The sequence below is a fragment of the Sabethes cyaneus genome, chromosome 3 (assembly GCF_943734655.1).
Source record: "Sabethes cyaneus chromosome 3, idSabCyanKW18_F2, whole genome shotgun sequence".
Lineage (NCBI taxonomy): Eukaryota > Metazoa > Arthropoda > Insecta > Diptera > Culicidae > Sabethes > Sabethes cyaneus.
This window is the reverse complement of record NC_071355.1, coordinates 132,034,691-132,055,186: the sequence shown is the minus strand read 5'-3', so window position 1 is coordinate 132,055,186 and position 20,496 is coordinate 132,034,691. Positions and strand designations below refer to the sequence as shown.

The 20,496-nt window shown below is 34.3% G+C and overlaps 1 protein-coding gene across 1 annotated transcript in view; it reads left to right on the top strand.

Annotated features, from left to right (window-relative positions):
* Nucleotides 1–15,186, top strand: part of LOC128740154 (neuronal acetylcholine receptor subunit alpha-7) — a 245,072-nt gene extending 229,886 nt beyond the window's left edge. The window contains exon 13 of the mRNA XM_053835680.1: nucleotides 15,102–15,186. Coding sequence (XP_053691655.1) covers nucleotides 15,102–15,186 — 85 coding nt within the window. The remainder of the gene's footprint in view (nucleotides 1–15,101) is intronic.
* The last annotated feature ends 5,310 nt before the right edge of the window (nucleotides 15,187–20,496 follow it).

Genomic DNA, 20,496 nt, shown 5'->3' with positions numbered 1-20,496 from the left:
TAATGATGACGAATATTTAAATTTGGGAAAATTTGTATATTAAAACACCCATGAACTCCTAAGAAACTTGCAAAACTCGAGATTGTGACAAAGGTCATGCGAGATTCACGATTTCTGTACAACACAGTTTAATTTGTGGCAATACGAAGTTTGTCGGGTCAGCTAGTGGTCTATAAAAATGACTGCAGCACCGTTTGCTTTGATGACAAAATACTTGGTGAAACATATGAACCGATACGATATCGGATAGTTATCGATCTTATCGATATTGGCAAAACACCACAAGGGGTTGCCCAGAGCGTAAATTTTGTCTTCAGCCACCTGGTGTGTATACAGATAAAGTTTATTAATCCCACTACGACCCCGATTGTTAATTAATTGAATATTTTATTGATAAACACAACTGTAACGAATACTTTCCTTCATTGGATTGCATCAGCCAATTGCAAAATTCTACCGCCTAACTATCGAGAAAAACGTAGAGCTCTTTTGTTTTTGGCACAAAGTTCACTTTTCTTGAAACTTCGTCTATTCAAGGAAAATCCACATGATTTCTGCTTACTCTACCTAGAAAAATGTACCAAATATTCTCGCATTTTTTATAAAAGGAACTCTTAAGCTTAACTCTCTTAAGCTCCCGCTACTCCATTAGAAGTTACACACGTACCTGGAGAATTCTACTAATTCTCGCATTCATTTGCGAAACTCTCTTAACAATGATCCCACCACCGATCTTGGTGGATCCGGATCCTACACCTTACCATTCAAAACGTCTTCCTTTTACATTTGTGGATGATGCAGAGGAATCATCGGTCTCTACTAGCAGCAAGTGTCGGACTAGCATTCCTTTCCTTCCCAAACTGACCTGCATTTGACGATCATCATCAAGAATTTGATCAATGGAATACGCACACTGAGAATGACCTGCTACTCTTAACCCAATAAATCCCACATTTTTTTCCAGAAGAGATAGAAAGTTGAAACTTTCAGGAAAATTCTCTTTATTTTTCTTTATAATTATTTTTTTATAATTATTTTTTTGGGAATCCAAATTTGCAATAGTCAGCGGACACCGGAGATATTCCGGGTTGTCCGGGGGTATGACAAAAACTGACTTTTTTCATCGCTTGTATCTTTTTCTGTCATGGAAATCTAAATATATAAGTGTAAGTGTAAGTGAGCGTTTGTATATTCCACCATAACTCCAGAACGCCTTGACCGATCTCCACCAAACTTGGCACACATGTCCCTTGATATAAGAGAATCAGCAATGCGAGGTTGATAAGAGGGGGGTCGTAACAGGGAGGGGGCTCCGTAGCCGCAAGTTTGCCGAGTCTGCTTTGACAAGCGAGTGGTCGTGGGTTCGAATCTTAGTAGAATCAAGCCATTCGATGTCAAGTGACTTTAGCATGGGTTTATTCTCAGGTCCCTCCATTTACACTTCCTTCGTGCTGAATTCTATATTTAACTCTCTCAAGCCTCTTGACAGTGCAAATGTCCCTCCTATAGTTAAGTGTACTGGGTCAGAGGTACGAATGAGTCCTCGCCAGGGACGGCTATAATATGGGATAGTGCTGGCAGCGAGGAATAAGTGGGTAAAGTAGATCAAGCATTGAAGGAAGGGTAAACCCCAATACACGCAAGCACGCATACAATTTAAAATAAGCATATCGCTCATTCAATAGCGATTATAGCAAAAAGAAATGCAGTGCAGGTCATACAGCAAACACCCGGGCGATATTACAATAGATCAACTATACTGGTCGCAGTAATGAGTCCACACATGGAAAAAAAACAGGGAGGGGGAGGTACATAACTCTGAAATGCCTGGACGGTTCTTTACCAAACTTGGCATACATATTCCTTGACATAAGGGAATCAGCACTGAAGGGTTGACAAGAAGAGGAGGGGGGTGGTGGTTCATAGCAGGAGGGAGGCCATAACTGTGAAACACCTGGACGGTTCTTTATCAAACTTGGCACACATGTTCTTTGATATAAGAGAATCAGCAATGCGGGGTTGATAAGAGGGGGTTCATAACAGGAGGGCGGTCATAACAGGGGCAACATAGCAGGCGCAACGTGGATATCCCTATTCTGTTTGCTATGTCTTTCAGTGATGTTGGGGTAAGAGGTATAAATGTTGCTCAGCGGTGGATATCAGCCTTGTAACAAGGTGGCAAAATTTCTTTTGCAACACCTTAGGTTAAATTGCAGTGTACTTCCCGTAAAAAAATTTACATTAAATTTTGTAGTAGAAACAATGCGTCTACAACACTTTTTATTACGAACATTGAAACTTATGGTAAATTTATTGTAAAAGTGTCTCAAATCCAAATTTTATTCATATTTTTGCTTCTTATTTTATCCAATAGAATTGGCCATATGTCATCTCAATTTTACTGTCTTTTATAATTATATTATATTTTGTCGCTTAAAAAAATTACCTTGAGAGGACGATAATTTTCACAATAAATGAAAATTTTTGTTCGCGAAAAAATAGATTTTTTATTGTTAAGATACTTAACAACCCGTCATTTTTATGGTAGAATCTCTCAAAATCATGAAAGTTATGGTAGACTACAATAAGTTTGATGGTTTGGTTATCTTCTCTAACGATTAGTTTTATCGTTCTTACTGTATTTTGTATCCTACTGTTACAATAATTTTTATATTCGTGTTATAGTTATTTTTTCCGGGTTGTCAGATCACTGACCGGTCGCTGCATACTTAAGGTTCAAACATGCGTAATTGATTTGTAGGATTTCGAGGGCGGTTCTCATGCTCGGAACATGGGGGGTGTTCGCGGAAAGTTATCATTTTGTTGTTTGCGTCTGTCAGAACATCATGATAAATTTTCGTGAACATATCTTTGGTTTTTGAGCGTGGAAACTGCTTTTGAAATTTCCTAGAGTTAATGATGCGTGTTTGAACCTTAATTATCACACGGCTATGATTCAGCTTGCTGAATCTTGTACTGTGTTTTATGTGAATCCAACTACGGTACACGTAGTTATATCACCGTATCACGTAATTTGCAACTGCCTTGCAGTAGTACAATTACGTCAGAAGATCTTCGGATCTTACATCTTAAATGAATCGAATTTCAGGAAACTGACATTGCGAGACATTTTGATGTTTCTTACCGAAACCGGTATAGGCCGGTAAGGCTCTTAATTATCATGTGTATACCACCCAGGGGGTGTACTATTGATAATATAACTACCAAGGATTACAGCACCCCCTCGGGGGTACAGTAATTACTCGGTATCTATGTGTTTTTGTATTTGTTAAATTCTCTATCCACCCCTTCCTATTCCCTCTGTTTTCCTTCCCGTCCTCATCAGATAAATGATGACACGGGCAAGATGGGCATGGTACAAATCTTCTACACGATTGTGAAGAACGTGCTGCTCGAGCCACAAATGTTGATACCTTATACCTTATACCATAACAGGGGGAAGACCATGACTCTGAAATGCCTGGACAATTCTTCATCAAACTTGGCACAAATGTTCCTTGGCATTAGGGAATCAGCACTGGGAAGTTGACAAAAGGAAAAGGGGTGAACGCCTTACAAGGGGGGGGGAGAGATCTAAATAAGTAAAAGGGGTTGCGTTTCTCTTGCATTTAAATTGATTGCAGTTGTGCAACTGACTTCCACCGAGGAGGAATAGGGTAGAGGATCCATATTTCGCCAGGAGCCATATTTCGCCAGTTTGATGATTCCAAAGCTTTTTTGCATATTTATGGTCGACTTAAAAGAAATTATTTAACGAATTGGCAAAATTAAGGGCATGTACTACCAAAAATATTTAATACCTGTGGCTTGTTATTAATTTATCATATTATAATTACAATTTGAAAATACTATCTCATACTAAGTGTATATTTTTTTACAAAATCAAAACGAGAGGCGAAAATACTATTGGGGAAAAATGTGCTCAAACTGTTTCATTATTCAATTATTCTTGACCAATATAATTCTATGTAAAATATTTCAACTAATTTCATACTGATTTCACTTTAAACTTTGGATAATTTTGAAAAATTCATCAAAATTGAAGTGGCGAAATATGGTATCCATTTTTAGTCATGGATCCAAATTTCGCCACTTGATTTTTTTTAAACCGTTTTCGTTGGATGGTCTCTAGTTATGTCATTTCTTTTATAAAATTGCAGAAATTATAACAAAATCAATAAAAAAAAGTTAGTTAACTAAATATCGAACATTTATCTTGAATATTACAGTTTCCTTAACGGTACAACTTTTTAAAGGTGGATTAAGAGTTTTATTACTTCATCAGTTGGATTCAGTGCCATTGACTCCACGAAATTCCTTACTATTCAATGCCAAAGGGACGACAAGTGAATTATTATTGTGGAATCTTCGGGAATACAAAACACATGTCGGCCACTAGCAATTTCTCAAAAACAAAAAATGATAAAAACATTCGAAAAGAATGGAACAACAGTACTTAAACGGTACTATTTTACTATTCTTTCCAAATATTTTTATCATTCCTTGTTTTTGAGAAATCGCTAGTGTCCGGGTATAGAGGCCTGTCTGGCCATACAGGACTTTTCCGTAATAAAATTTGTCAATTTGACAGAAAATATTAGGAAAAAGTTATGCATAAGTAGATTCAAGGTGCTTTGATTCTTGATATTTTTTAATTTATGAATTGTCTTAGCCCCATAAGGTCTACATCATTTTTAGCATCGCAAAATTCACTAAAATGGTACTTTTAAAAACTATTATGTCTTTCAATATTTTTTCACCAAATTTGGGCGATTTCCCGAAAATCTTTTCTATTTTGATAATATCTATAGATAATGGCCATATGTCCGGAGTCCCTTGGAGGACCGTGACATGGCTTTTTTAAATAAAGTTGCCAAATATTAAATTTTTTTTAAATCTGTTGATTTTCGTGAATATATCATCGACTGTGGACATATCAGTTACTTTGCCGCAGTTACGAGCCATGGTGCACACCATTCGGATTCGGGGGGACACTATGAATCCGGAACCGGTTCCTATTAAGGGAATTTTCAGCATCAGTAATGTATGTCGTATCGTATATCAAAAAATATCAGCATTCGACAAAATAGCGATTGGCAATCATCTCATGTCTCTCAGAAGCCAGGTCCTGGACAAGTTCTTTCGAAATCCGTTCCGTGCTTGAATCAGAAAAGAAACCCTCCCCGGGGCCGGAACCGGTCACTTGGCCTCTGAGAGACATGAGATGACCGCCAACCGCTGATGTTTTTTTGATATGCGACACGACATACTTTACTGACGCTGAAATTTCCCTTTACTCGTAACTGCGGCAACGTAACTGATATGTCCACAGTCGATGATATGGTTACAAAAATCAACAGATTTCAAACAAATTTAAAATATTTGGCATCTTCATCTAAAAAAGCCATGTTACGGCACCCCAGGGAACTCCGGAATAACGCCGGGGTCATAAGACATATGGCCATTATCTTTAGATATTATGAAATTAGAAATGATATTCGGGAAATCCCCCAAATTTGGTGAAAAAATATTGGAAGATAAAAAGTTACGACCATTGTAGTGGATTTTGCGATGCTGTGAATAATGTTGATCTTAGAGGGGTTAATGCAGAAGAAAATATTTTTAATTCTTTTTAATTGCTTGAATAAAATGCCGTCGCTTTACTTAGAGTTTCCTAAGGCCTATATGATACAATTGCTATTAGACCTTCGAGTTTCGATTCGCATATATTTATCGGAGACAGAGAAAATTAAGTTACTTTATGAGTGAATTTTAGTCAATATGTAAAAATATTTCTACTATTTTGGTGCTTTTCATTGGTTTATTTGTGGTTTTATTGGTATTTTATTGGTTTCCAAAAACGTTTCATAAACAATCACTTGAAAACGAAGCAAAATCTATTTATCAACTGGATTTATTAAGAATATAGAGAATTCATTTATAAATTTAACATTAAAATCTATTTGAATCGGGTTTTTCTAAAGTGGCGAAATTTGGGTTCAGAGGTTGGCGAAATTTGGCAACTGGGTGGCGAAATTTGGGCTCAGAATACACATTTAAATAATCACCATAATGAGAAAAATACACAATTTAGTATGAATATGATGATTGAATCAGTAAAAGAAATGTCAGAAGTATAATATTTTCATGTTATCAAATATCTAAACTAATAGAACCTTGTTCTGTTTCGTTTCATGTAAATTTTATGGATAAATGTGGCGAAATATGGATCCGTCACCCTATATGGTAAATAAACCTTTGTTTCGTTAATATTTTTTGAAACGATGGTTCTACAATTGATGAAGGGACGGTAAGCGAAAGTAATGAAGAAGGATTTTTGGGAATGGAGTGGAAGAGTGGAAAAGTGGAAGAAAAGAAAAAGAAGACAAAATTTTATTTATTCAGGCATCTATTTTTCTTTTTTTCGTTTTTCTCAAGCTGTGTTTTGTTTACAAAACTGAAAAGTTATAAAAGTCTTTGCCAAGCTACTACCAACAAAACAAAAAAAAAGTTTGTTTCAATACGTTGTGTAGTTTCTGAAAAAAAGGTACATAAAGTTTAAAAATCATGGTTTTTCAGGAGCGGCGTTTTATTCCACCGAAGTTGTTCCACGCCGCACTGGAATGCTTATGTGTATGATCGTTTTTCGGCCACTTCCCGTGGTCGGATCATAACAAATTTGGTATCAAAATAAGCGGAAAAGACTGAAGAATCAAAATCTAAACTAAAAACCCGATTTAATCCACCCAGTGGTGAAAGGAACCTTTGTTATATCATCTTGTATGTCATTTGACATAGGCATTTTCAGTTAAAGTATTATTTTTGATTTGTATTTGAATTTTTAATTTTCATAAAACTGACAGAGTCAAATTATATACGCTTCACTTTGAACTAAATTCTTATATAAACTGTTTCTTAGGCCCAGCCGTTCTCAAGTTATTCAGATGTGAAATCTCAAAATTATCTATTGGAGTCAACACATGCAAAGTATCCGATAACCGTGTAATCGACTTTCACGGATTTGAACCAAATTTTGTCAGATTGTTCATTTTAGGTCAGAAAGCAAAAATCTTAAATTTGGTGCCGATTGATACCTTCATTAGTGGTTGTACCTCCTTTTTAAAAAAAGACCCGTTTTGTCAAACCTTTTTATTTTTTATTTACAGATAAACATGGAAATCTCGACCAACATGTCAAAGGTCCAATGTGCAAATGAGAGATTCTCTTGCGTTATTACGGTGGCGTAAATACATTTCAACCCAATTATTCTAAAGGTTAAGCTTTCCAATAACACCAGTAACCGTTTCATGCAAAATAGACGCATTCAGGTGCATTTATGCCGCCGTAATAAACCTAAGAGACGAGATGCAAAGAGAATCTCTCATTTGCACATTGGACCTTTTGGAATGCTGCTCATCAAATATTAGGTTTAGAAAAAACTATTTTCACATTCGAATTCCAATTCCAATCGAAAATAGTCGAGTAAAAACTGGCTTTTTTAGCGTTTTGAGCTGGAAATGATCATAAAGAAATCGACACGTCCTCGGAATTTAATTCAACTGTTTGTTAACGCTGTGCTAGTTATCATCCATATGCATCCTAGCGATAAACAATTTTCAGAGTGTATTTTAACCTACTAAATTACTTTATAGGATATAGGAAAGCAATGAAAACATCGTGCACAGAATTTTTGAGCAGAACTGATTTTAAAGTGGCTGTTAGCTTCGGGGTACAATGCTAGCCTAACAAGCCAGTCGTTGTATGTTCGAATCTCGACTGATCGGTGTCGCTACAGAGTTAATAGGATCTTTGCCCTAGCCCGTCATTTTCCTGTACTCTAATAACCGACTGCGAAGTCTGTCGATAAAGAAGGGCCAAGTTCTGAAGGACGTTTACACCCATGGCTTTACTTTGCTTGATTTAAAAGTGGTTTCTTCAAACAAATCATTAAATTTCGCAACCAGTAAGAGATAGATAGTTACTATATGCAGCAAAGTTGCTTATTTTAGTATGTTCTAGAATTTTTGTGTAGACGCTATTTTTATGGACGCGTTCAAAAAACAAAAATTTGTGTCACCCTATTAGGTGGATTCACGGTCACCCTAAAAGTGTAAGAAAATGTGCTATATTTTATTAATTAACTGCTGCAAAGAAACACCCGTTGAAAAATTACACATTTTTACTATATTATTCTGTTTTTGAGGTATGGTCCCATTAAAGGTTTGGTCATTAAGGTTTTCTTGAATAAATTTCATCAATCATTTTTAAATATCTTTTGACCAGTAGAACCAATCCTTATGAAATTTGGTAAATACATTTGCAGTGTTAAGACCTCTCGTTTAATACTAAAACAATTGAAACTAGATAGAATATCTTGGTTAAAATCGCTATAAAATATTGTAAATTTTAACGAGTAACTTCAATTGCTCAAACTAAAAGTCCAATCAAAAAACCATTCAATAGTGATCTATCCGGCTATATTACCTTTCAAATGAGACTAATAGCGCATAAATCGTCTTGGCCATCTCTGAGAAACAGGCGATAATTATTACCTTGTCAAAACACGTTTTTAAGCATAACTTTTAAACTACTTGTTTGTTTTCAATAAAACTTCCTGAAAATTTTTATAATTTAGCAAGAGCTTTCATTTGGTACTAAGATCATTGAAATCGGTTGTGTGGTTCCGGAGAAAATCGTGTCACGTAGTTTTCACATTTTTGCTTATAACTTTTAAACGAAACATCGGACCACGAAGCAATTCAATGGTGATATACTAGGCAATAATACCTTTCAAATGAGACTAATAACGCATAAATCGGTTCAGCCATATTCGAGAAACAGGCGATAGAAAATAAGCTGCACACACACACATACACACACACACACACACATACACACACACATACACACACACAGACATTGCTCAGTTCGTCGAGCTCTATCGATTGGTATATGTGATTCGGCCCTCCGGGCCTCGGATCAATTTCGTGTTTTTCGACCAATTTCTAAACCTTTGTTATATACTATAACAAAGGTAAAACCCGATTTAATCCACCTAGTGGTGAAAGGAACCTTTGTTATACGGTCTTGCTTGCTATTTGAGATAGAAATCGACACATCTTCTGAACATAATTCATCTATCGGTTAACGTTGCGTAGTGCGTTGGTTTACATAAAATTTTTGAAAATTGAATAAGTTTAGAAAATTTGAACAAAATAGGAACACTTAAATTTTGATAGATCTTTTTTCATGAAATTGCTGAGTAAGGATAAGTTATTATTAAGTATTAATTATTACTTATTATTAAGTATTAAGGATATAAGTTGTTATTAATCTGAGTAAGTGCAAATAAAAGTAAGCTGTAAGAAGAAATCTTATCCTTTAGCGTATGAATTGTCTAGTAAAGGTCTAGTTTATAGGTTTCTGAACTATGCATAGTTTCCTGTAATGCCATTCTATTTGAATCACAACAATAGAGTTTTCTTGAATAATTTTCATCAATTTTGATTAACTTTCGGTTACTCACGCTGTTGTATTTTATACAACACGTGTAGGTTTTTCAACGCCATATTGTTATAAAGTTACAAATCGTTGTTTAACTAACGTATATTCTTCAACAAACTTATTGTGAGCAAAATATCATAATTATTCAATGCATTAATAATTTAAATTGTTGGGAAAATGTATGCAGCAAAACTATCAACAAATGTAAAATGTTTAAAATGTATCTGTCTGCTGGTAGTCAAGTAATTCGGAGTCAAAATTAGGGTATTCTTTATAATCAAAGTTCTACAGTTCCTAAACAAGCAAACATACAAGTATTTCAGCAAAGTTGTGTATTTTTACTACTTGTACATTGTACATGTACTACAACATGAAAAATTACAAAAAGAGCAAAAATATAAAAACTGATTTTACAAATTCATATACAATAAATAAGATATTTTTATCTTCGCTGCAGAGATAGAAGGTTCCTGTCTTTAGCAAAATTTCTTGTAATAATAGGCTCTATAACTTTGCAAAACACATCACAATGACAACGAAGAAAAATATTTTTTTATTTTACTTTTAGGGGGATTAATCAAATTTTAAATTCCACCAGACGATAGAGCTTTCAATTTCAAGAAACTCTTCCAAAGGTTCGATAAACCTAAAACCAAGTTTTCCCAGTCAAAACCCTAGTGCACACGTTTTCTTTGGTTTGGGGCTATTTTGCGCGCGAATAACCGTGTTATAAAAGTTGGCGCGAGTGTTCGAGGATTAATATCTTTTGACCGGTAAAACCAATTCTTATGAAATTTTGCATATATATTCGTAGCGTCAAAACCTCTCGTATGATATTAAAATAATTGAGATTAGGTAATTTATCTTGGTTAAAATCATTATATATTATTGTTAATTTTGGTGTGGTGTATACGGTTGCTCATAACTGTCAAATTAAACGTCCAATCAAAAAATCATTCAATAGTGATCTATTAGGATATATTATCTTTCAAATGAGACTAATAGCGCATAAATCGGTTTGGCCATCTCTAAGAAACAGGCGATAATTATTACCTTGTCAAAACAGGTTTTTTAAGCATAACTTTTAAACTACTTGTTTGTTTTCAATTAAAAATTCCTGAACAATTTAACTTTAATAAGGGCTTTCATTTGATACTAAGATCGTAGAAATCGGTAATGTAGTTTCGGAGAAACCCGTGTCACGTATTTTTCACATTTTTGCTTATAACTTTTAAACGAAACATCGTGTCACGAAACAACTCAATAGTGATCTACTAGACTATAACACCTTTCAAACAAAAGTAATAGCGAACGATTCGGCTCAGCCATCTCTGAGAAACAGGCGATAGAAAAAATCATTACATACATACATACATACACACACACACACACACACACACACACACACACACACACACACACACACACACACACACACACACACACACACACACACACACACACACACACACACACACACACACACATACACACACACACACACACACACACACACACACACACACACACACACACACACAGACATTGCTCAAATCGTCGAACCCTATCGATTGGTATATGTGACTTGGCCCTTCGGGCCTCGGATCAATTTCGTGTTTTCCGACCAATTTTTAAACCTTTGTTATAGTATAACAAAGGTAAAAAATAATGATTTTTTCAAAATTTTTAGTCGTTCATGTCCCCTTAATGGAATAAATTCCGCAAATTCAGCATATTTTCAGCCAAATTTGATATAGAACGGTTATATATGTTTGTATCTATTTGTTATCATAGAATAGCGAAGAAGGTAGGGTAATTGATCTTGAATGGACCTATTTAGCGCTTTTTAACACCACCACTCGCACTCCTGCTCAATTTACTCGTCATTTATAAATAATATGTGGTGATGTTACTATTTGTTGGAAAGTACCACCTTTTTTCTACATTATCAGTACTTTAAAAATGTATAATTGATGAAACTTTTATTAAATATATCGTTTTTTGCCAAAGCCTTTTTTTGATCTTGAATGGACCCAACATGATCTTGAATTGGACCTATTTTTGATTTTGAAATGGACCTAAATTTGGATTGTCATAGTTTCTTCCATGTAAATGAACAAAATAATAACAAAGAATTTTTTTTAATAGTACAACTACACTAATGTTATTTATTAATAGGACACAAGGTTGAACAGCTTTTACCTTTCTTATACTCTGTTAGAAAGGTATGAAAGTCGGTTGAAAAATTTGAAATCGGTCACAGTCGCCGAGGGTCTTGTTTTTATGTCAGCCCAACAATTGAACAATGTTTCAGTGACTTGATATGCGTTATGTATGTATCTGTGTGTGACATTTGTATATTGGAAATTTATTATTACTTGTTGTTCAGATATGGTTGAAACGATTTCTACGTCATAAAAAAATTATGTCGCCTATTAGTTTCAAAAATTTAAACCATTCATTAAAAATATGTAATATAACTTGTATTAAACGTAGTTTATTAAGTACAGTGGGGTTTGAGTTTTTATTTAGTGACTACATATTTCGAAAGGTCAGACTTTTACTGACGTAGGACTACGTCTTACTGCAAAGTATCTAAAGGTTTGCGACAGCCCCTGTCGAACATTTTGAATATAAAACCGTTGCAATCGTGAAAAATTCGTTAATTAGTGGTAATTATACAATTTACTTTATTCTGAGCCTCATAATTATTTTAACTAAACTATTTAGAAAATTATCAAATACAATATTATTTTTTTAGGCATATCCAGTTCGAAAATGGTCCAGATATTGATCCAAATTTTATATTTTTTGCACCATATCATTATCCAGGCCTTTACCTAATTTCTAAATCCTCCATTGACGCACAGATGATTTTATTGCCAAACCGGGTAATTTTGTAGGACGGTTGGGCATCACAAAGTTTCACGAGGGTGAGGAAGTTGGCGTTCTTAACCATCAGAGGTGGCTGCTTCTTTTTACTCAGACGAGTCTGATTTTGTGACTACAGGATCCGGTTGAATTTTATTGGCCTTAGGGTTTTCGGTCAGCGCGCTAAAGGTGTTTTGGTAATGCTTGATTAACGTGTTTAAACTATTTCTCATCTGAGTTATGTCAAAACTTAAACTTACAGCAAAACTTTTTGCTGTATTTATATGGAAAATACAGGACGTTATTTGTCCATGAAAAAAAATTTTGATTCCAACCATTTATACGATGTTGCTCGTAGATAGTTAAGCAGGGATAACCACTTTAAATAGAGTTTGGAATATTAGCTTCGTAACTCAATTCGAAGTTCCAATATTAGACTTTCCTATACAATAAAGCTATATATAAATCTTCAGAATTGTATTCTCAAATAACTTGTTTCATTCTTCTGTGTATTACTTTTAATGATACAAGAATTGTCCCGTTTAGCATAATTTGGGATTTTTTTTACATAGGGCGAACAAATTGGGAAAATTTTACTCTACTTATATAGATTACTTATATAGATTATATAGATTACACTTTTGCTTCGTGCTAAAACAAATACGTAAAATCCAATTGAAAAATTTAGGTGTAATTGGTTTTGTGCTAAATGCAAATGAAGCAAAAATAACTCTTTTTTAAGGGGCATAGTACCTTTTACACCATATTTTTTGCCTAATTTCAAATAATTTTTTCTCGATAACGTGAAAGGCAAATTGAATCGGGTTTTTTGCATTCGAAATATTGCATTTTATACTAATATTTGCAATTTTGTTTTCATAAGGGAACCTCTTCCCCTTGCCCCTACGGCTCCTTGAAGATAGTCGTTCAAAAAAACCATGAATTGCGGTACCATGGATTGGCGCTGGGGGCTTATCCGAATTGAAATATTCCAAAACGACATGAAAGAACATCTAATTATCTCGTGTTTGATCCATCCTTTTTTAGAATCCGAACACATAACAAAATGACGGACATTGATACATAAAAGTATGGTTTTTAAGCGAAAAAATTGACTTTAAACATTTCTAAAGCATACAAAAATTACAATATCAAGAAAAGGATGGGTCAAACACTAGATAATTTTGTTGGCTTTCAAACAAAAAAAGAATCATAAGAATTGCTTGAGCCGTTCTTGAGATATTATGGTACCGACTTTCAAAACCTGGTTTCGAGAAAAACGGCGTTGAAGTTTTTACTCGTTGTTTAATCGCTCCAGACATGCGCGGTACAAATAGCTGTAACTTTGTCAATATTTGGAATTCATGCAAACGACTTCAAACACATATGGCTAAAATGTTAATCTTTCGAAATAATCAATAAAAAAAATTTAGGTTTTAAAAAATTGAAAAGGTACTATGCCCCCTTAACAGAAGGCAGTTAGTATCCCTCTTATCTTTTGATCCATCTTATCTTTTAATCAATGATGGTTAAAATTTTTGTACAATACTGATTTTGTACAAATTAAGTTTATATTATTTTAAGCATAAAATGACATATGTTAGCTAACTAATTAGGAAGACTTTTTAGTTTCAAAACTAGAGGCTACAATGTACAAACACTATGAAGCAACTACGAAAAAGGATGAGTGATAGTTAGTTTTATCAATATAATTAAGTTTTTATTTAGGCTATAAATCAAGCCTACTTTCAATATCCCGTGCTTATAGATTCATTATAAACGGAGATACTATAGTGACAACAAGCAGTTTTATGGAATATAGAACGGAGTGTTCGTTGGTGGTAGGCAATGATAGCTACCGGCAGTGATGTCTCGGAGCGCAAAACTAGGTCCATTCTAAAATCAATACTAGGTCCATTCAAGATCAAAAAAGGGGGTTAACATTTTTAAGGAATTTGAAGATTTTACTGGTTTTACTGAACTTTTAAATACCTAAATTGAAATTACACATATTTTAGCATCATTTTAAGAGCTTTGTTTTATTTCAAACCAGAAGGGTTCCGGGTAGTAACAGTTTGAAAATACTCTATGGTGACTGCCAAAACGCTGAAAAACAGCTACTTTTAAATACGCGGCAATAAAGTAGTTTTGGCTATAATTTTAATTTAATTTTAGTATATTTACGTTCAGAAATGATTAAAGATAAACATAAAAGCTAAATACAGTACAAAGACTTGATAATTATATCCTAAAATTCTTATTTAAAAATAGGTCCATTCAAGATCAGAATTCGACTAGGTCCATTTCAAAATCATTTACCCTAATATGTTTTCACACTGCTATGATCTTAGCAAATTTGATCGTACGTTTAGCACTTCGGCTAAGAAAATAAATTTTAATGGCGTTTTTTGCTACTGTCTGTCGAATTTAATTTATGGTGCATTGAGCCCCAAAGGCAGTCATTGTTCAACAACTGACACATAAACACATAGCACAATAACTATGCATGCTGATTTACTACAGATTTTGGCTCGATTTTCTAAAAATTGACCATTTAGGTTGAGTGATTGGAATTAGGAGCTGATCGCAATATGCGGTCACGGTACCTATATACATATTAAATATACATACCTAATTTTATGACTTATCCCAACATCTTCGTATACGACAGTTATTTAACTATATTCTTTTTCTCTCTTTTTCAGATTCTGCCTTTTTGTATTCACGTTATTTACGATTATTGCTACAGTCACTGTGTTACTATCGGCTCCACATATAATAGTGCAATAATAACGAATTCGATTTTTATATAAACACTTGTTATATAGGTGATCTATTAAAATTTATAAGATTTTTTAAAATAAAACACATGTAAATCAAGTTAGAAGTTAATTAGATTATTAAATAGATTTTAAAAGAGACAAATGATCAGTTTAAAACTGCCGACAAATAATGATGAACGACAAAATCTAAACATCACGAATAAACATCGGATGGAAACTTATAGATAAAAAAGCGATGAAAGATAAATATTTTTCTAAAATGCAGATTTGACGAGATATCTTCTAAGTATAAATACTCGACTATACTTAAGTAACTGTTCCTGCAATCATTACCTAAGCACTGTAAACTCTGTTGAATTGCCTATATATAAGAGTAAAACGAGATCATCTTGCATCTGACACTAAAGGTACAGTCCACCAACGCTCGATGCATCCAATAATATCTGATCTAAAATGTAAGAAGATTCCACCTTTTGTTTGGTGCAACAATAAAACTAGCACTTGAATTTCGCGACAGGAAATAAGCTCTATACAATAAGATGACAGATTAGAGAACCTAATTTGGTTTATATGAATAAATATGAAAAATTTCTTAGTACTAGGCTGGAAATAAATAAAACATAGAAAGTATAGAAATTATCAATACTGCATTGAAAGAGTCATCTATATGTAGATGGTGAAAATTACATCTGGTTATAGATAAAAATAAAGCGTATATGTTTCAGATATACGCGAAATATAAATAAATCCAACAAACACAATTAACAAATATTTTTGATAAAAAGACGCTCGAATTGATGTCTTTGTAACAATTTTATATATGTTAAGAACACAAAGTATTTTTCTTACCACAGGCATACAAATGGTGAGTCTAAAATAAAAAACAACGCAGGCGTTCTTTTTTTACTGTATTTTCAAGTGTTAATGGTAGAAGGAGACATGATATCCTTTTTAGCTTGATCCATTCACTATTTTCTTTCACATGCATATCATGCTAAAATTCGAGGCTTAAATTGGTTTCCTCTACATGAAATATTTTTCAAAATACATAATCAGAAGCGTTATTTGGATGGCAATTATGTTTTTTTAAATTATCTCTTTTACGAGGCAGGCAAATCGAATATTATCACTTAGAAACGAAACTAGGTATAACATCAGAACTATTTTTATCTCCAAAACTAAATCATGAGATACAAAAATTCTAATTTTTGAAACAAGATTGATTTATGTCAGAAGTCAATATATTGATGGCGGATCACTCTTAAAAATAATTGCAAACTAATCCAGATCCAGATTATACGGGTAATGAAGCCACTCATGTTCCCATGTTCAATATATGAAACGGAATGCACTAAGCAGTATCGGATGTCGAAGGAATGGAATTATTTTTCATGGCTGGTATGGTTAAGTGCCGACAAACAGTTTTCCTAGGTACCCATTGAATTTGCAGAACCGCCAATTATGTTTGAAAATAAAAGGTTCTCCTTTGGTTTTAGTGGCAATAAGTATGTCGTGAAGAGATTGTAATACCACAGTGCCCAGTGATTTCTGTCTGTCTCTCTGTCTGTCTGCCCGTATGTTCCTTATAGAATCGAAAACTACTAATCGATCGACTACCGATTGGCGTAAAAATTCATAAGCAGGGGTTTTTGGAGCTGAGAAAGGTTCTTATGATGGGTAGAGAGCCCTCCCCCTGTGAGGGGGGGGGGGGTTGGTTCCCATACAAATGAAACACAAATTTTTGCATAACTCGAGAACTAAGCAAACAAATTGAACCAAATTGCACCTTTACATGCCAGGTTTTTGGAGGCAAGAATTTTGTCTATGATGAATAGAGACCGCTCCCCCCTCTGCACAGTGGGGCGACTCCATACAAATGCTGGCCAAGCAAAAAAATCTCTTTAAATCAAGGATAATATGTGGTTCTTAAGTAATTTTGGGGTGCTGAGCCCGAATTTCAGGATTATTTTTCATTAGAACGTATATTTTTTGTGTTAAGGAGAATTTTTAACTATTTTTCAAGTATTTTTCAAGTATAATGACGTATAAGAAATGAGGGTCATTTGGAAAACTATTGCAGATGGATTTTGAGAGGATAAAACATTTTATAAAACAATACAAAGCAAGTATGAGCTTTAATAAACAATGTAAAATCACATACAAGTAAATAATAATCAAAAATCAAAATTTTTCCCCTTATTAGTTTTCTTAATCTTCTTTATCTTCATCTTCTTTTTCTTCTTCTTTTTCTTCTTCTTCTTCTTCTTCTTCTTCTTCTTCTTCTTCTTGGTCTTCTTCTCCTTCTGCAGAATCACTCGTTTCACATTTCGTCTTCAATAGTAATATAGCGTTCTCAGGAAGATTTTTCTAATTATATTTTTCCATTTCGAAGAAGCTATAAACTTTATCCGGAGAAATAAGAAAACAAATAATTCTATCATGATTTGTATTTTCACACTCATTTTTGCATGTAAAATATTGTCTTGTATTTTTATCACTATTTTTCGCATTAGGCAATAACCTTATTTTGGTGAGGGTCAATACTGGTGTAGTGACTAGCATTCACGCCTCTCACACCGTGGACCTGGGTTCCCAACCCCAATTCCCAACCCCGCAGAAGTCACGAATGACCCGAGTTGATAAAGCGACTATAATTGAATAATTATAATTTTTGTGCTTCTTCTGTCATTCGTCCTACCAGCAATAGAGTCAGGAGGGGTAAAAGCGCGATGCGGGTAAAAGTGCGATTCAATGATTTGTCGGTGCAGATTCCGAGTGGATTGGCTACATTGGCATGGATGGGTGACTACTTTAACAGCTTGAATCTAACGTAAACTTTGAATGTTTACGAAGCATAGTTGCTGAGTTATGTGCAAATGTTATTTTAGGGTTGTTTTGATGTAATTTTTCATTATACGGCAAATATGATATCAAAAGGAGGATATTACTTGTTGAAAATTTGTAACAGCTTTTTACATCACTCATATATCTGTTTTGAAAATACGGTGAAAAGAATTTACAAAATATATTTCGCTTTTCCACAATTTAATCAAACCTCGTCAAACGCCTGGTGGGGTAAAAGTGCGATTCACGGAAGGGGCAAAATCGCACATGGACGAGGCAAAAATGTATAGCTAATTATATATAGCTTCAGGCACTATATTACAGATACTAGAAATGGAAGATCTGCAGAAAACGGCGTGCTCTGTTGGCCGAAGGAAAACAATGTTTTTCCGCTGATGAAACAAAAAACAAACGTTTGGAAAAGTTTCGATCTGACAGGAGCTGCAATACACCAGCGCAAAATGGGAAAGGTGCAAATTGAGAATATTCCTTACCGAAACATACCGCAGATTGAAGATAATGTGGTTTTGTTAGATACTACTGTGCCAATTTCATGGATTCGAGCTTCGCACTTTTGCCCCGCGGTAATCGCACTTTTGTCCCGCTAGTGGGTTAAAAGTGTGAATCGGCACTTGATCAGAAGAATGAAAAAATTATTTTGCATTACACTATTATTCCAGACGATTTATAATCGAATGTGAAGACATTGAGTTACTGCATCACTATAAAATATATTTTGTTGTTGTCCTTCTTTATATCTCAAGAAAATTCATGGCAATTTCAAACATCGCACTTATGCCCCGCCGTACTCTATAGTTGTCTAGATTCTTTTATGACCGCGAATTCTAATTCTTTGCATTGCAGTGGACGTATTATATGAGGAGTATACCCTGACATATAGGTTTTTGGTATACAAACAATAGGTTTCGATTTTTTCTGAAATAATGTGTTCAAGAACTTGCTATGAGAAAATTTCTCAACCTTTTAATTAATTTCATATCTATACCCGTGATTTCAGAACTTATACCAAGATTGGCCTAAGATCTTCAAGCTGTATTTCCGTCATTACTCTTGCCGTATCCTCCAGATTTGATCCAACCTCTAAAATCTAGTCAATACGCAATATGAACCATGCATTCGAAGCAGCTTATCCAACCATGTAAAGGAGATATCCCATAATTGAAATATCCGACGTTTACTTAGAATGTTTGCATTTTGTCTATATTATTGAATTCTGGTATAATAGCCTTACAAACGTAACATCTGTACTCTGCGCTAAATGAGATTACATCCATTTGAAAGCACATATTTTACGCTAACTTTTACCGGTAGTGTCAATAGTGGCGAACCTTGGCTTCAAAACTTTTAAGCGTGTTTTACGCGAAAATATAGCACTTTTTTAATTAAAATTAAAATTGTGGCATACTATGATAAAATTACTGCATACTCAATTAATGGGATTTATTCAGCACTATTTTTTGAAGAGCTTTTCCTTAAACACCGTTGAAATCCGAGCTACCATAAGACTTCTAGCATGTTTTAAAAATTGGGTTATTTTTCAAACACACAGTAAAACATTCTGAGATAGCATACTTTCTAGATTCATAGAAAACTCAAATTTTGTCATATTGCTAGACACAATCGCGGACAAGACACTTCTAACTCTTACAAAATGTTAAAATAAAACAAATTACTTTTAACTTACACGTCGACCGGTTTCAGGCATCATATGCCTATCTTCAGGACGAGAGCCGATGTCCAACTGATGATTTGTCATATTGATCTAAAATTTTGGATTTGAACACTTCAATAGTATAGAATCACAGGAAAAATACAACGGAAAGTCAAAATGAACTTTCATTTTTTGGCTGATGGCCAGCGATTCCCCACTGTGCTCTGGTAGGGTGAGGAACTATTATATAAATGAAAAGCAATTTTTGCGTTACTCGAACTCGAGACATTTTAGACTCCATAAAACACTAGTCAATAACAAGATCACCAAAAATTACCTATAGTAACACTAGATGATTCAGGGCGGGACGGCCACAGACCGCGAGTGTTGCCGGCGACCTGCCGTCGCTTCTGTTGGTTAATTTTGTATATATTTCTTGAAAGAAATTTGCAAAAACATTGCAGATTTCATTAGTATTATTTCCAAAATTTTGCCAATAAATGTTTTTTTCCAATAAATTATTTCCAATACATTTTTTTTCTCCATTAGTTTTAATGTGATTGACGAAAGACTTACTGGTCTTTTCGTTTGATCGGGTACAGGGATCTAAACTTCAATTTTCGAAATGCGATTAGTTTACGATACTCCTTCGTGGTTACCGAGCACCGAGTTGTTAGACGATACGTATTTAGAATATTCTAAAATACAAGGTAACTAACCGAGTGGCACACAAGTTCCAAGTTAAATTCAAACGAAGATCAAGTTATGCGTTTGTGGCTTTCACCTTGATCATTTTCCAGA